General features: G+C 33.1%; 1 protein-coding gene across 2 annotated transcripts in view; it reads left to right on the top strand.

The window, feature by feature from the left end:
- LOC127787901 (tryptophan N-monooxygenase CYP79A68-like) overlaps positions 1–18151 on the top strand; it is a 43808-nt gene extending 25657 nt beyond the window's left edge. Inside the window, exons 1-2 of one of the 2 annotated variants that reach the window (XM_052315972.1) lie at positions 16008–17049; positions 17414–18151. In XM_052315972.1, the coding sequence (XP_052171932.1) occupies positions 16066–17049; positions 17414–18046 (1617 nt within the window). In that variant the 5' untranslated portion in view covers positions 16008–16065 and the 3' untranslated portion in view covers positions 18047–18151. Of the gene's footprint in view, positions 1–16007; positions 17050–17413 lie in introns of those variants that run through there. The other variant, XM_052315987.1, reaches the window with a different exon arrangement.

The following is an 18151-nucleotide window of genomic DNA, read 5'->3' as shown; positions in this document are numbered from 1 at the left end:
ACCACTATCCCTTGGTTGCAGTCCTATTAGATTCGCCCCCAATAACCGTCTTTCCTTTACCTGGAATGGCAAAGAAGATCAAGTGAGCCACAAGGCTCAGCAAGTTCGAGAAACAAGGAACAATATATAGGATCCAAGAACACGATGACACCAAGAAGAGTAATCAAGGACTCCACAATTATATACAAAATTCATAAATCATGAATTTATCAATTCAACTTAATATATCATGTCACCATGTATCACTATACAAATGTGCATAAAATTTCAATATCATTATTAATTCTCATAGGCTTGCAAGCCATCATTCAATACATGCAAGAGTGCATCATTTCATTATTAATATCAATTTCCCCGGCTCACAAGCCATAAATCGATGCATGCAAAAGTGCATAAGTTCCATCAAACCTCACAAATAAATATGGAGCCAATCTGTCGGGTTATGGTCAACTCGTCCCGCACCAAGTGTTCTAGGGTACCCTTTCTCCCTCCGCGCAAAATAATAGGTGCGCAAAACATATATATATGTAACATGTACATGTATGTATTTGCCAACCACATGTATTTAAATTCTTGTTTCCGCAATATTCATACTATTAACATCACTTACCCATACTGGGTATTTTTTCATCATCAGATAAACTCAACATATCTTACTTCATAACGTTTACCACATTCAAGATGTAATTTATGACACAGAAATGCTTGATATAATTTACAACACAAGAATAATTTTTGAGAGATGCTATTTAATATTAAATCTCGATTCACCAACTGAGGAGTATTATAAATTTAATAACTATTTTTCCCATCGTATGATTGTTGTGATTTCATTTAACCAATGATATTATGCATTTACTTGCATTTGTGCTCATAGCTCAAATTCATGATTAGTTCATATGCAATCAAATGACCACACCACGCCAAATTGCTGGTCAAACATAAATCTGAAATTTTTCTAAGGCGAAGGACCAACTAGAACATATTTTGAAAATGTCTTCATTTTGAAAAACTAACTCCTAATATTTTGATAACTAGCATTCATTGTTGTAAGAATGATTTTTAATAAATTTTTCAAGAAACGGAAACTATGTATTCTAAGGGTGGTAAAATTGCAAATTCGTGAATTTGTACTAAAACCAAAATTCTATCTTTTTATTGTTATGGATTTTGATTTTTTTGATATTTTTATTGAATCCAAATGAGGGGTACTTTCTTATTTACATTTATGTATTAAAGTAAATGAAAGATAAAATATAAATTAAGAAAAATGCAAACATTTACTTGTAAATGGATTAGGAGTGAGCTAAGAGCTTGCATTCAAAGGTTTATGGGAAGAGTTCGGGACGAGCTCGAGGTCATGAGTTTGCAGCTTACGGAGGGAGCTCGTGAAAAGGACAAGCGGAAAGAGCTGAGAACGAGCTCGAGGTCATGAATTGAACAAGAGTTCGTTAAACGAGCTCACGGTCAAGGAGTTGGGCAAGAGCTCACTGGACGAGCTCGCGCCAAGAGCTTAAGGTTAGGCATGCAGCAAGAGCTTGCGGCCAAGAGCTTGAGAAATGAGCTCGCGGAAAAGACAAGCAAAAAGAGCTCGGAACGAGCTCGTTGGAACATCAATAAATCTGAGCGTGTATATATATATATATAATTGGGTTTGCAGAACAGAGCAAGGGCATTCGAACGACTGTTTAAGCATGAGTATATGGTGGATTGGCTAGGCAAGGCATGGCTCGAATAAGTTTTACAAGTCAGTGAGGGGTAACAACTCGTTATGCATGTATGCATATGTGTATTTATAAGCGAGTCTCATATATAGGTAAACAATATATATATTCTTAGTTGAGCTTTTGCTATTGATGCGAGACCTCTGAATACCTCAATGAATTCATGCGAATGGTGACTTAGAATTTTACATTTAGACACAACACACACACATATATATATAAGAGGCATTTGGAACATCGAGCTCATTCGGATATGATACACACACACACACACACACACACACACACATATATATATATATACATATACATTTAACACTGCTTTTTTGGATACATAACGAGCAGAGGTTCTCATCCTCACCTAGTTATATAAAATGTCATTCACGAAGAAAGCTTGAGGTGTTTTAAACCCCAAAGAGACATCAATAAGACCACGAGAAAATAAGTAGAGAAATCCAAAGATATAATAGTAAGAAGGGAAACACATACAACAACAAACATGTATATATATAAACATATATAATCCTTCACAATGACTAAAATGAAAAGGCTGATAGCTCGCACGAGCACAATAGAAACTCGCACTAAAAATAAAAGATGAGTGTAAGAAGAATTTGCATGAATGAGAAGAGATGAGGGTCAAGGAAACTTGCTTGATGAAGATTCAAAAATCCAGAAAACTTCCCCCAGCGCAATGGAAACAACGCAACGCAGCACAACAAATGAGCCATGAAGAAGAAGAAGAAGAAGAAAAAGGATGTTGAATAAGGAGATGTAAACTAAGAAGTGAGAGGATAAGTGAAAAAGTTGGACGCCAGAAATGATATACCAAGGAGGAAATCCTTGGCATAACAGATGAGATAAAAAGGTGGTTGCAGGTCTGCCCTTGCATTCCATAACAGATTACTTAATTGGTCGTCACCCTTACAATGGTCAAAAGGAAGACTAAGGGCACTATTGACATTTGATGGCCAATTTATTTTATTATGATTTTCTTTTAAAAGTTTCAAATTTCATTTCTCAATTGGGGTCAGCCCATGCCTCACTAACCCAAATAAATTTTCATCATCTAAGCCCATTCATAATATAATTAAAAATTTTGAACACATCACAATGGCCCAATTTATTTGGACTTTCCCCACATTTTTAGATCCCATTTAGATGGGCTACCAAATTCTCATTTTCACTTACTCTTCATTCCATAAGTAAAGAAAAATATTTTCAACCCTCAATTAATTAAAATAAAAATTTTTGAACCCAAAATAAAATATCCAAAAATGTCTAGACCCCCTAACAAGTCGTTACACTAAATAATTAAAAAAATTTAAATAAAAAATAAATTTATTTAGCGACGGATGATTTTGTCGTTAAATAATTAAAAAATTAAAATTAAAATAAAATTTATTTATCAATGGGATATATCATCGCTAAATGATTTTAAAAAAAATTAAAATTAAATTTATTTAGTGACAGAATATTATGTCGCTAAATAATTAAAAAATAAAAATTAAATTAAATTTATTTAGTGATGGGTATTTCGTCGCTAAATAATTAAAAAAATAAAATTTAAATTTATTTAATGACATGTATTTCATTGCTAAATAATTAAAAAAATTTAAATAAAAAATAAATTTATTTAGCAACGAGATATACCGTCGCTAAATAATTTAAAAAAAATAAATTAAATTTATTTATTGACAAGTATTCTATGGCTAAATAATTAAAGAATTTAAAATAAAAAATAAATTTATTTAGCAACAAAATATACCATTGCTAAATAATTTTAAAAAATAAAATAAAAAATAAATTAATCTAGTGGCGGGAAATTTTGTAGCTAAATAATTAAAAAAATAAAATAAAAATAAAATTATTTCGCAACAGGATATTTCATCGCTAAATAATTTTAAAAAAATTAAATTAAATTTATTTAGCGATGGGATATTCGATCACTAAATAATTTAAAAAATAAAAGTAAAATAAAATTTATTTAGCGACTACATATTCCATTGCTAAATAATTAAAAAAATAAAATTAAATATAAATCTGTCCATCAAGTTAAGTTGTGTACTAAATATATATAAATCAGACCACTTAACAAATTGGTATCAAATAGTGCATTAAAAAATGAGAAATAATTTGTCAATTTGATGAGTTATATGATCCAAAATCTTATCTACTCTAAATAAAACAAGCATAAAAGGAGATATGGGCAATTCGCAGCGTGAAAAAAAAATTCACTACATTATTCATTCGGGTTGAGATCGCCATCAAATCAAAGTATGATTACATGACAAAAAGATTATATATAATTGAATATAAGTTTTCATGTAATAATTTTTTATTGAATGGTTTTATGGTCCAAATGAAATCATGCATCTTATAGAAAATTTTCTCCTAATATGTTGATGTATCATTAATTTTCTTGATTATAAATTAATATTTGATAATACCAATTTAATTATTTGGATCCAACTAGGCATGTTTCTTAATTAAGCTTTTTGATTTGTCTTTAATTTTCTCATCTTCAATGCATTTAATGAATCAGCACATACTAGTAATTAAAAGACTAAAATATGATATTGCATATGACACTTTTTTAATTTGATATGAGCATGCATGCTATGCACTGTATATCTCATGTAAAGTCTTCTTATTGATCTTATTGCCATCTTTTTTATTGGTTCAAGTAAGTTCACTCATAGATCCAACAAGCATTACAAGTAAACATTTTTTTCAAATAAGAATAAACTCTCATTCAGTTAAACAACAAACGTTACAATGATTTTATAAATAGAGATTCAATATAAAAAATCCATCGTAAACATTTGGATCATATCATTATCTCAAAATAATTTTTTTATTATTTTAAAATTTAAATGAAATTGCAGAGATAAGTGGGATCATTCACGTCCTAAAGAAAAAATATATAGTCACACATGAAAAAAAATTAAATTAATATATTAATCAATTATGATACGGACAAATGCATCTAAAAGGACAGAATATTACTTAAGTAATTTTGATATATGCTCTCTATACGAATCAAGAGACACTTTCCAAAAAATATATAGAAATTTATTTTATCATTGGAATGGATGCACCAAGTTTTTTGAGTAATACCCATATTAAGATTATTTTTATTTGTAATATTCTATAATTCTATATGTATGAATCAATCGATCAAGATTTATAAAAAAAACCCTAATATCAGCACAACCAGAGATCATATATTTGATAATACTTGATATGTTGTACCAAATAAAAATGAAACTGAAAATCTAGCAATTAATCAAGTGCCTCCAACATTTATAGTGCAAACTCAAAAACATAAATAAAGGGACATAAAGATTTAATAAAATAATCTTGATTAAGGAAAAGTATAATTTTTAATTTTATATTTGATTTATTTGTGTATTTATATTTTATTAATTTTTAAAATTAATTTATATCTATGATTTTTATATTTATATTTTATAAATAAAATATTTATTTATTTATTATTATTATTAATAATATTGTCTTATATTTTAATTTTTAAAAATAAAATATTATATTTTAATATTTTAAAATTAAATAATAAAATAAATAATATTTATTTTTTATTATTTAATTTTATAATACAATATTTTCTATTTTATATTATATTATAAAATACTATATTTTATTATATAATTTATTATTATTTATATTTTTTAATTTATAAAAATTCCCCACCCCCGCGCGTCCCCCACCTCCCCCCCCTCTGCCAAGCCACATGACCACCCCCCCCCCCCCCCCCTTTCTGCCACGCGTCCCCCCTCCCCCCAACCCCCGCGCGAAATTCTTTCAATTTCCAAACACCCCCAAAATTATTTCTATTTAATTTTCTCAAATCCCCAATTCTAGTGCACCACTTTGATTCTTGCACACAATCTCGATTTCAAAATGCGAGCCCAAACAATTTTTCTCTTCAAAATCTTTGAAATATTAATAAATCTCAATTTCTTATTTTTTTCTATTTTCTTTCTTTTTTTTTTCTTTTCTTCTTCGGCCTTTCTTTTTCTTCCTCGCGCAGCCCCCGCGCGAGAACTAGCTCTGCTGGCACCTCCAGCTGGGCCTCCATTGACCGCTTCGACTGCTTGTTGTGCTGCCTCTGGCTGTCCCCAGCCTTCCGCGAGCCATCGCTATCGCAGCCTGCTCCGTCGCGCTTGCTGCTCATGGCCATGGCCTCGTCTCAGGCCTTTTTGGTTGCCGCACCGGCCTCCACCGGCTTTTTCCACTGCCTCAGAATCGCAGCTGCCCCGTTGGACCTCACCATAGCTGCTGTCGGCTTGCTGGAAGCTTCGCCCGAGCTGTCATGGCCGCGGCTTGGGGCCATGGATGTTGTCCGCTTGCTCCGGCCAACTCCAGCCTCTCCTTCTTGCATAACTCTCATTCAATCTTTCTCGATCTCTCATAGATGCTTTTTGCCATTGCTTTATTTCAAATCTCTTAGCCCTCTACTTCTTCACACACACACATACACACATATCACAAATATGTACATATATATATATATACATTAATCTCCCGAATTTCTTCCTCAAATTGCTCCAAATTTACTTACAAAATTTCCTCAAATTTGTCAGCCAATAGCTTTCAATTTGCAGCAATTCTGGCCATCACTCTTTCTTTCGGCACTTCTCTCAGCCCAATGCCCTTAAATGGTGCAAATTTGTCCTTCAATGATACAAATTTGCCCTCCTTGTCTCATACACATATATTATATATATTTCACACATTTAATCCCCATTTTACATCTTTATTACCTTGGAAATTTCTTTAATTGCAAATACACCTTCTAATTTCCAATTAATTATCGTTACGATACAATAAATCCAAAATTAATAATTTCAAACTTACTTAATAAGGACAATTTCGTCCATGCGCCATCACCAGACATTTGTTTAATCCCAAAACCACTTCAAGGTTGATCGTTATGAAAAACTGAAGTCCCATTAAGGTTCCATTGATTTCTTGGGAGTCTCCTACAATGATTTGATTTTTTAGTCTAAATCGAAGCTGTATTTTAGTTGTACCAAAAACTATCTCAATTTGATTTCTTTTTGTAACACCCCATTTCCTAGATCTGCCCGAGAAGAGGTGCTACGGGAAAAAGAAAATAAACTGACTAATAAACTGAATTCTGATACCAATACTGTATATGTCAATTAACTGTAATAAAACTCTGAGTTAACAAAAAACTGAAATCATAAACTGCATCTAAGGGAAATCCCTAAACTGGAATATAAAATAAACTTAAACTGCTCAAACGCTAACTAATAAACTGACAACTCCCAGACATCTTTGGTCTTGAGTGGTTCCATGTACACACACTACTGGACACTGCTGCTAGGCCCCACATCTGGTACTCCCCCGCTAGGACCTGGAATGGTGAAGAGTACAAGGTGAGCTACAAAGCTTAGCAAGTAATAAACTGGAAAAGAAAAACTGAAGCTGAATCGAGAAATATCGATACTGATTAAAACTTACTGAACTTGTACTGAGAGATATAATAATCACTGGATGGCATTAAAAGATGTAATGCACATAAACTGTAAACTAAATGCAAGTATGCAGCTTTGACACGTAGGCCCACATAACTGTAATACATACCTGGCTGATCTGAATCCTGCATACACAAAAATTGTAAGCACATACTGTGGGCAATATGCCCCTGGCTCCCTGGTCGACAACAGGCGAGCAAAATAAAACTGAAAACTAAACTAGTGGGATCCCCGCGGACAAGCCGCCTAGCGCGCTTAATGCAATGTTGTGCACATATATATGCTGGCACACAATATGTAGTGCTCCATATAAAATCGTGCTAAATGTTCATACCAAAAATGTATGCACATAATCTCACAAATAATGCTGACCATGTCATAATAATATACTAAACATGTAATCTAATCTTCAATGTATTAGAATACAAAGATTCCATGAACTATGTATTATGGCATAGGCATGATTAGCTCAATATAATCTGGCATTTAAATTCAATAGGTGTATTGACTATTTTATCGAAGTTAAACTTGAATTGGACTTTCTGGAAGCCTACTTGAAATTCTGAGGAGACCCATCCGGATACTAGAAAAAAGGCATATGGATACTTTGAAGGGTATTTGGATAATCTGGGATAAAGGCTTTCAGATACTAAAAGAGACAACTTTAAGAAAACACGGAATTCGGGACAGATTGTTACCCTTTCGTATTTTAGTCATAACTCTCTGCTCTGAACTCCGATTGAGATGATTCAAATTTATATGGAAATAAAATAGGAATAAATACAACTTTCATGTTTTACATTTTGCGAGATTCAGGCTCCATAAAGGTCAAAATTGGCCCGCAAGAGAATAAAAGCTTTCTGGAATGCTGAGTGGACAAATTGATACCCTTTTGTATTTTTACCATAACTCTCTGTTCTGAACTCCGATTGATCTGATTCAAATTGATATTGAAATACGAGAGGAAGACCTAAAACTTTCATGTTTTGATTTTTTCTATATTCGGGCTCCATCAAGGTCAAAATTGGCCCGTAAGAAAACAAAAACTTTCTGGAATGCTGGCTGGACAGATTGATACCCTTTCGTATTTTAGCCATAACTCTCTGCTCTGAACTTCGATTGAGCTGATTCAAATTGATATGGAACGACAAGAGGAATACCTACAAATTTTATGTTTTGAAGTTTCTGAGATTCTGGCTCCATCAAGGTCAAAATTTGCCCGCAAGAGAACGAAAACATTCTGGAATGCTAGGTATCCGAAGACTGAATTCTTGTATCCGGATACCTTCATCTTCCAAACCCAGAAACGAGACACTGACAGAGACGCCATGGATTCAATTTAAAGTTAAATAACAACACCATTCCGAAAAAAATCTTGAGAAAACAAGTCTCAATTGGTAAGAAACAATCATATGCATGAACAACGAATTAAAACTTGAAGAATCAAAAATAAAGATCCAATGAATAATCTGATCATGCACACTGTTACGCTGATATATATGTATGTAAAAACTGATCTGTAATTCAATATAGATCCTACAAAAGTTGAGTTTGATTGCTACATATGCTCCCGTAAGAATGATTTACAAGGAGAAGAACTTGCCTTTTGATTTGATCAATCAACCGATGAAGACCAATGGATGGAACTTGGATGAACTCTAGGCTTCTTCAATTTGTTTTCTTTGTTTTTCACAGCGTGACTCTATGCTAGAGTTTAAAGGCTTATATATATGTATATATAAGTAGGAAATACAACCCTAAATCCCATAACTCACACTCCTTTAGGGATAAAGGCTTAATCCCTCTTCTTGCAAGGATTCTTTCAACATAATAACTCTTAATTAAATAATTTAATTCTAATTAACAAACCTCTAAAAAACTGTTATGTCCTTATATTCAATCCTCACAATTTAATAAGAATCTAATGTTATTTAAATATTATTTTCTCAAATAAAATCTCAATTGCCACAATAAGTAATTAACTCGCAATATCTTAAACTGAAAATTAATGAAATAAATTAATCAATGCTAAATAAATACTAAACCCTCTGATAGGTCGTTACACTTTTAATACCATAAATCCTATCTCAGGATGCTTGTCGAGACCATATCTGCTTTCTTAGACAATTACACTCCGGGGCATTCTCTGTAGTTGATTCGGCACTTATAACTGTAAGAAATTACACTTAAGTCTTTATTTTTTGATAATTTCACCTATGACTCACGTTAAAATTACTCTTAAACCCTTTAGAAAATTTGAAAAATTACAGATAGTGAACCTAAAAAATCACACACTATATAGTGTTGCATTTAGTTGTGCCCAAAATGTCTTTGAAAGTGATTGGTTAAAAGTTGACCTTAGACCCCTTAATGGCTAATAATTGAAGTTTAATTATTGGGGGTGACAGTGGATTGCAATTCAATTGAAATTTTAATAATTGAAGTTTAATTATTTGTGCAGTTGATAGGGTGGTATTGGATTGCAATTCAATTGAAATTGTAATAATTGAAGTTTAATTATTGGTGCAGTTGATGGGGGTGGTAGTGGATTGCAATTCAATTGAAATTGAAATTGTTATACAGGATGATAATTAATTATTGAGAGAGAATCAATTAAAAGAGAGAGGCCTCGCAGATTTCAGTTGTAATTCAAATCAATTTAAGATTAAATAGTAGAGGAAGACGTTCAAATTGAATGGAGAAGATTAATTAAAGGGAAGGGATCTTCTTTAGTATTTTTCTTCTTTCCACACTTGTTGTTTCTTCTTCTTTCTCCACTTCCTCAATAATTTCTTCTGTTATTAGAAATTAATACGTGTGAATGTTACGTGAATAATTTTGAGACGCGGGTACTATTGATATATGAAACTTCTATGTCTAGCATGGGAAGAGATGATCGAAATGGTATTATTTAGCACGCTAGGTGTAGACCGACTAAGACCACAATATCTTGAGGTTGATTCAGTCTCTGAACAAAAATCGTTTCTGTACTCCATCCATTTATCGAGCAACAAATATACATTTATTTATATTCAATTATTAAATATGCATGTTGTTTAAATACCAAATTATGTATGGCATATATATTATATTCTATTACTTGTATCTGATATATGTTAAAAATTTCATTTTCACCTATACCATTGTACATTTGATTTCCTTCAATAGGCCACTAAGGCCTATGCCTATGGACCCCATGAAGGAGGCCCTATATTAATAAGTAATTAATTTTTTTTTTATGTTTTGAGATACAAAATTACTAATTTTATTTTATGATGATTTTCTTTAAATTCATGATTTATTTATTTTATTATTCCATTTGAGCGATGAGACCCCCAACTCCCCAAACTCACAAATTATTTTTTAATATTAAATAATATATAGTGAAATATCATTTAAACGAGAAAGTTCCAAACTTTCTAACTCTACATATCATTTTTTAATATTAAGCAATGAATAATAGGGTGTAAACTAGTAATGCAACGAAAAAAATAAGAAGTGGCATTATTTTAATAATACAATTTTGATAAAATGATTTTTCGGACGATGAAAATTTCATCTAGAGAATCTACACTGACCTAAGTATTAAAGAAACAAATAAATAAATCAATGAAATTTTATTAATTTGAATGACCTGACTATAAATTCTTCACATTTTTTACTTATTTAATTTTTACATTTTCATATCCTTTTCTCTTATTTATATTGTCAATTGAAAATGATTTCTTTTCTAGACTTGAATACAAAAATTTAATTAGTAATTTTGTACCTCAAAAAGTAAACAAAGTAAGAATTAAATAATTTTTAATATTTATTTATATTATTAAAGGGTCACTAAATTAACTCTTGTCTAGAATCATAAATATTTTTAAGACAACTCTAGCTAGATGCAATCAGAGGAAAAAAAAAAAAAAAAGAGTTGAAGAGATATCAGAGAGAAAGAAAAGGAGAGAGAGATGGAGAGACATTAGAAAATTAACATGTGAGTTTGTGTACGTATCGCTTATTGAACTGGTATTTAATAGAGTAATTTTATATAATTCATGAATATATTTAAAATCACAAAAAAAAAATTATAATTTCACACGAAAAATAACATAAAAATTCAAAAACAAAAATAAACATCTTGCGGATGCAAAATCATCTACCTTTCACGTGCTATGAAACAATTTAAGGAGCAGACCCACAACTTTAATGTCTTCCACACGTTATTGAAAATTAATTTATTAAACAAAAAGAAATTAGAAATAGGTGGGCCCAGTCAAAGCGGTACCTTGGATTTTTGGTATTCACGTTTTAGTGAACAAAAATGTTTGCCACTCCAAAAATGTGGGCCCTGTCCCATGTTCCAATCCAATAACGGCTGTCCTTTTCCACAAGTACTTTGGTTTTGCCCCACGTCACCATCGCGCTCCTCTATTCGTCACTCTATAACACAGCGTCATGACTAAACGATTTAGATTTATACATTATTATTATTATTATTATTATTATTATTATTATCGCCGCCTAAGCCAAAGGCAGTTAAATTATTGGAGATCAGATTTATAAACACAAATAAATATAAAAAAATAGTCTCTAGGAACATGATGCAGTAAAACACTTTAAATTTCACATGAAATATCAAAATTTGAATCAATGCGACTACTTGAAGGGTAGAATTATGGTTGAAAGGTAATAATAAAGCTGAAAATCAAGTTCTCCATAAATTACACCGAACGCTCATATCCGAATATGTATAAATTATACCTGCATCAAAATTGAATTGAAGTGCATTAAAAAGGAAAGTCACATACTCCTGAAGATTAGTCAGGCGAAACTCGAATACCCTAAGTAAATAAAAAACACACACACACAAAATTACCCCGATCAATTCCTATAAAACGTATACTTAACCATAATATATAGTATTAGACACATAAACACTTTTCTTAATATAATTTTTGATAAATGTTAATTTTGTAATCATTGGTTTAACACATACAGTTATATTAAAAGTATTTTTTAGATGCTACAGACTATAGTGGAATGCTAACATATTTTTCCTAAAAAACAGAATTTTGTTAGCAATTCTAAATTGATACTTTATTTACTTAATTAATAATGATACTATACTTATTACAAAATTCATTATCTCATTTTAATTATTTGATTTTTCTCCCAAAAAACACAAATTTTGATGAGGGTATTAAGAATAAAGGGTTTTTAAAAAGGTGTGGTTAGCATTCCTCCAGTATAAAGTAAAGGTGTTTTATAAAGCTAGTGGTTCACAAAAATAGTATATATTTATTTTACTTGTTTTTAATAGTAGAATAATTTTATTAATTGATGATAGATATATTGTATTTTAAAACATTTCATCAATTAATATAGTTATTTTAGTTTAAAAAATAAAATAAAATAATTATATTTATTATATCTAAAAATAATAATTAACATTATTTTATAAATGGCGAAGATACAATATATAGATAAACAGATCTTATTTTTAATTAAAAATAGTCTTATAGTTGATCATGAGTCTATCGTGTTTCATAATGTAAAAATATTTAACATAGAAAAAATAAAAAAAATAAAATGTATGCTTATAAATAATGTTTTTACTTGTTGCCAACGGCTTTAAAGGAAGGTTCATGAACAACGTGAGAAATGGGATATGTATCAAACTTAAAAAAGCAGGTTTGCATGGTACTGCAATTCTGTTGTTGCCTTTAATTTATGTATCATCTGCTCACCCACTCGATCGGCCGATGTTTATATCCACACCTAGCTATCCTAATCAAGGGCGAATGGCTTCCTCTCGATGAAGAGTGAAGAAAATTGATGATCCAATTTGTGTTGTTCCTATTAAGTGATTTTAAATGTGTCAGTAAATTGTATAGAATTATTCATTTAAAACTTGTATTAGAAGTGATATACACGTGAGCTGACGTGATAGTCTTTCAACATCTCCTCATCTTCGTTTATCTCTCCAACAATGTTTTCTCAACTCCCTCTTTCTCTATGGTCGTATCTTCTTTAGTGTCTCTTCTCTCTCTTTTACATCCCCTCAATTGCCTCTCCTTCTCTTTGGTTGCATTTCTTCAGCTCCATCTTTCTATCTAATGAAGCTACAAAGTTCTTGCTCAAACAATTAGAATAGCTAATAGCATAAGATAAGGATTGAAAAGGAAGGGAAAGAAGGAAAAAGGCCAAACCAAAGCTACTCGGATATTATACATGGCTAATTGTGAAGAATCACATTTTTTCTTGTCCTCAAAATCAAGCAACAATGAAGAGAAAGAGAATTGAGGAGACACGTCGGATAGAGAGATGAAGATCGGAGACGTTATCGGATCTAAGGCGACATAGTCACATAGAGAGATGGAGTTGGAGAAATATAGCCAAATAGTTATCAAAATCAAGCAACAACAAAGAGAAAGAAAGCTGAGGAGACGTCGAAAAAAGATAGAGTTGAGGAGACGCATTTGGATTGAGAGATGAAGATCGGAGACACTATTAAATCTAAGGTGACATAGTTACAGAAAGAGATGGAGCTAAAGAAATGCAACTAGATAGAAAGATTGGAGACTAGAAAGAGAAAGAGAGAAGAAACTGATCCTACAAGAAGAATTAATTTTAGTGACGAAAATATCCATCACTAAAAACATAAAATTCGTCACTAAACTTTATGTTTAGAAAAGGAGATGAAGTGACGTTAGAAAATTACCATGTTAGTGAGCATGCATATCCAGGAGCGGAGCTACGCCCAGCCAAAGGTGGGCAATTGCCCTTGCCCACCCTGTTTTTTTAAAAATATTATTATATATATAATTTATTTTTTTTAATTTTTTTTTCTAAAAATCGAGCAGTAGCAGCACCCACCCCACCCCCTCACCCAACTCAACCTCATTTTCTTTCTCTCTCTCACCTACTCTACTTGAAGTCTGTCCGTCAGACACCCCCATTGCTGCCAGTCACCGGGGTCTCCTCCACCTCACTCACTCGGCTACTGTCTCTATCTCTCTCCATTATCTCTCTCTTTCTCTCTCTCCCGCACCGCACTGAAGCAAGAACAAGAACCCACTCTAATCCGACCACAAATTGACGTCTGATCTTTGATCTAATCGTATTTTCATCGTCAAAGTGGCCTCGATCTATAACGAGGTAAGTCTTTTCATCACAGATCCATGATATATATGTATATATGTGAGTGTTGGGTTTGGCCAGAAGTTTATGCTTAGATCTACGAAGATTCGGCCGTTGGATTTTGTTAATTTTTGGGTATGTTGGTCAACGTATGGGGATAAGGGTATTGGGTGGTTGCCTTTGATCGCCAAAAATCACCAGCCATGGTGGTCGGCGACGACTACCAGTGAGTTGGGTTTGGTTAGAGGGGGCTGAGATATTTGTTTTACATATTATAACATTTTAATTTAATTATAACATAACAAATAAAATTGTGGAAAACTTTACACATTAGGTTCTTAATGTGTGAGGCTGTGACTCTGTGGCAGTGAAATTTGTTTTGTTTTAACTTTCAAACAATTGTTTTTAACTGAACTGGCATTTGGACGAGGAACACGTTTGTATACAATTCATTTTGCTTTGTATTGTTAATTCTTTTGTTTTTGATTTTTATTTTATTTTTATTTTTTTTTCAGATCCAATAGTTTATAATCTCTAGAATTTTTTATTTCTAATACTGTTAGTGAAGTTGCTTTGTTTTAATGAGTTTTTTAGCAAAAAATTAAGAAATTGAAATATGTAGAAATCAAATTAATGGGAATTTATGTAGAAATATGTAGAAATATAGTTTATAATCTCACGAAATCAAATTGAGATATGTAGAAATCAAATTGATTTTGACAGCATGTCTCAAAATTAAAGCAAATATCAAAGTGTGATCTTAATAATAAAATACCCTCATTGTTAATGCAACATGCTGGCGGCAATGGTGATTTGATTTGATCATTTGTCATTCAAAAAATAACAGTGGAATTTGCATCAAATGGCATGGTCTACAGGCAGCAATGGAAATAATATTAAATAAGATATTAAAAAAGGTGTAGTGTCTGTAAAAATATTAAGGAAAAGGTGTCGGCAAGGCGACAATGGAGGGTCAAGCTGGCTAAAAGAAAAAGTAAAAAATAAAAAATAATTTCCTATCTAAAATCTAAAATCTATATATACGGATAAAAACACTGATTATTTAACGGAAATAACTTAATTGTTAGAGTGGTATTTAATGGAGTGCAATATTTATTTATCACATCTTATTTTTAATTATAAAATATAATCTTATAATTGATAATGAATCCATCGTGTTTTAAAATATTTCATCAATCAGTAAAATGTTTAACACAGAAAAGAAAAATTATTTAAAAATAAAATGTATGCTTATAAATAATGTTTTTACTTGTCGTTGAAGGAAGGTTCATTGACCAACGTGAGAAATGGGATATATGTATAAAACTTAAAAAGGAGGTTTGCATGGTAATGCAATTCCGTTGTGGTCTTTTACATCATCTGCTCACCCACTTGATCGGCTGGGCTTTATCCACAGGTCGCTATCCAAATCAAGGGCGAATGGCTTCTTGTCGGTGAAGAGTGAAGAAAATTGACGGTCCAATTTATGTTGTTCCTATTGGATGAGTGGGCTTGATTCGACTGTGATTTCCAGAAGTTAATACGTGCTGTCACTCTAGTAAATCCGGCGCTCCGCAACTTGTATATAAAGGAAGCCCGCGCAATTCTCGGGACGCAGGGTGCAAAGTGCTAAGTGCAAGAGCAATATATAGCAGATAAATTTTGTTGTCCATCTTTCCCAAATTAAAATGGCCGGCAGCCGCGCAGGCAATGGTGACGGCGTTTCAACTACTCCCTTCTTCATTTGCTCGACTTTTCTCTTCATGGCCTTGGCTTTTCTGGTCTTTCACAAACACAAAGCCAAGAGAAACAAGAGATCAAACCAGGCCGCCTCGCTTCCACCGGGGCCAAAACCATGGCCAATCGTTGGATGTCTCCCGGAGATGCTCACAAACAAGCCCACCTTTCGGTGGATACACAAATTAATGGAGGAACTGGACTCTGAAATAATCTGTGTCCGCCTGGGAAATGTTCATGTCATTCCCGTCACTTCTCCTCAACTCGCTTGCGAATTCTTGAAAAAGCATGATTCTGTTTTCTCTTCCAGGCCGATTTGCTTATCGGCAGAGTTGACAAGCAAATATCTTACAACGGCTCTTACGCCATTGGGAGATCAATGGAAGAAGATGAGAAGAGTCCTTGTCTCCGAAGTTCTTTCACCGGCGAGATTTCGATGGCTCCATAATATGAGAGTCGAAGAAGCCGATCACCTTATCCGCTTTGTGTACAATCAAACTCGTAAAAGTTCCATGATCGGTGGTATTGTGGACATCAGAGTCGCAACGCAACATTTCTGTGGAAATGTGATAAGAAAGATGATTTTTGGGAAGAGATTTTTCGGGGAGGGAAAGGAAGATGGCGGGCCCGGAGTGGAGGAAGAAGAGCATATCGATGCTCTATTCACCATTCTTCTCTATCTCTATGCGTTTTGCATCTCGGATTATATTCCATGGTTGCGAGGCAAACTAGACTTGGACGGCCATGAGAAGATCATGAGAAAGGCCGTTGGCACATGCAGGAAATACCAAGATCCACTGATTGAAGAGAGGTCCAGAGAATGGCAAAAGGGTACAAAGGAAGAGAAAGAAGACTTGCTTGATGTGCTTCTTACCCTAAAAAATGCACATGGTAGCCCATTACTTTCGGTTGAAGAAATCAAAGCTCAGATTGTGGTAAGTATCTCTCCCCAAATTCAGAAGTTGTACTCGCCAAAGAGAGGAAAGAACACACAGAAAAGGAAGAAATTGACAACAAAAATTTAATTCTTAAACAGGATAACATGAAGGTGTTAAAAAGAACATGGATATTAGTAGAAATTAATGGATTAAAGTATAAATTAAGTTCAAGTTATCAACCCTATTTGGTGAAATAATTAAGGTTATGATTGTTACTTATATAAAAGGGCCGGATTAATTCCTTATAATATATACTCATATTTATTGCCTAGATGAATATTTACAATACATTTGCAATAAACAAGACTATTTATAATAACCAGTACTGATTCTTGATCTATATGTTTATCCATATTGGCAGGAGCTGATGATAGAAACAGTGGACAACCCATCAAACGCCGTGGAATGGGCACTTGCTGAGATGTTAAACCAACCGGAAACATTCAAACGAGCCATTGAGGAATTGGACAGAGTGGTGGGAAAAGAAAGGCTTGTCCAAGAATCAGATCTCCCGCACCTCAACTATGTCAAAGCTTGCATCAAAGAAGCCTTCCGCCTCCACCCCTTGGCACCCTTTAATGTCCCACATGTCTCTGTTGCCGACACAACCGTAGCTGGCTACTTCATCCCAAAGGGGAGCCATGTGCTGCTCAGTCGCCCAGGACTAGGCCGGAACCCTAAGGTCTGGGAGGAGCCACTCGAGTTTCGGCCGGAGCGCCACTTGACAGAAGACGGCTCCGAGGTGGGGCTCAATGACCCGGATTTACGCATTTTGTCATTTAGCATTGGACGACGTGGATGTGTTGGTGTCACCCTAGGATCCGTCTTGACTACAATGTTGATGGCTAGGCTTCTTCAAGGTTTCACTTTCAAATTGCCACCCAACATTTCAAAGATCGACATGAAAGAGTCCGCCAATAATATGTCCCGGGCTAGTCCATTGCTTGCTCTTGCAGAGCCCCGGTTGCCTGAGAACTTGTACCTTTCAGTCTGAAAGATAATTTCCATTTGCATCCATATAGCAGTTAGCAAGATGCAAGTCCATTTGGACCTTTTATTGTCAAAGTTAAATAAATAAATCAAATTAAACATAAATAAA

This window comes from Diospyros lotus, chromosome 1 (genome assembly GCF_014633365.1).
Source record: "Diospyros lotus cultivar Yz01 chromosome 1, ASM1463336v1, whole genome shotgun sequence".
Taxonomy (NCBI): Eukaryota; Viridiplantae; Streptophyta; class Magnoliopsida; order Ericales; family Ebenaceae; genus Diospyros; species Diospyros lotus.
Note: the sequence above shows the minus strand (reverse complement) of the source record. Positions and strands in the feature narration are given on the sequence as shown.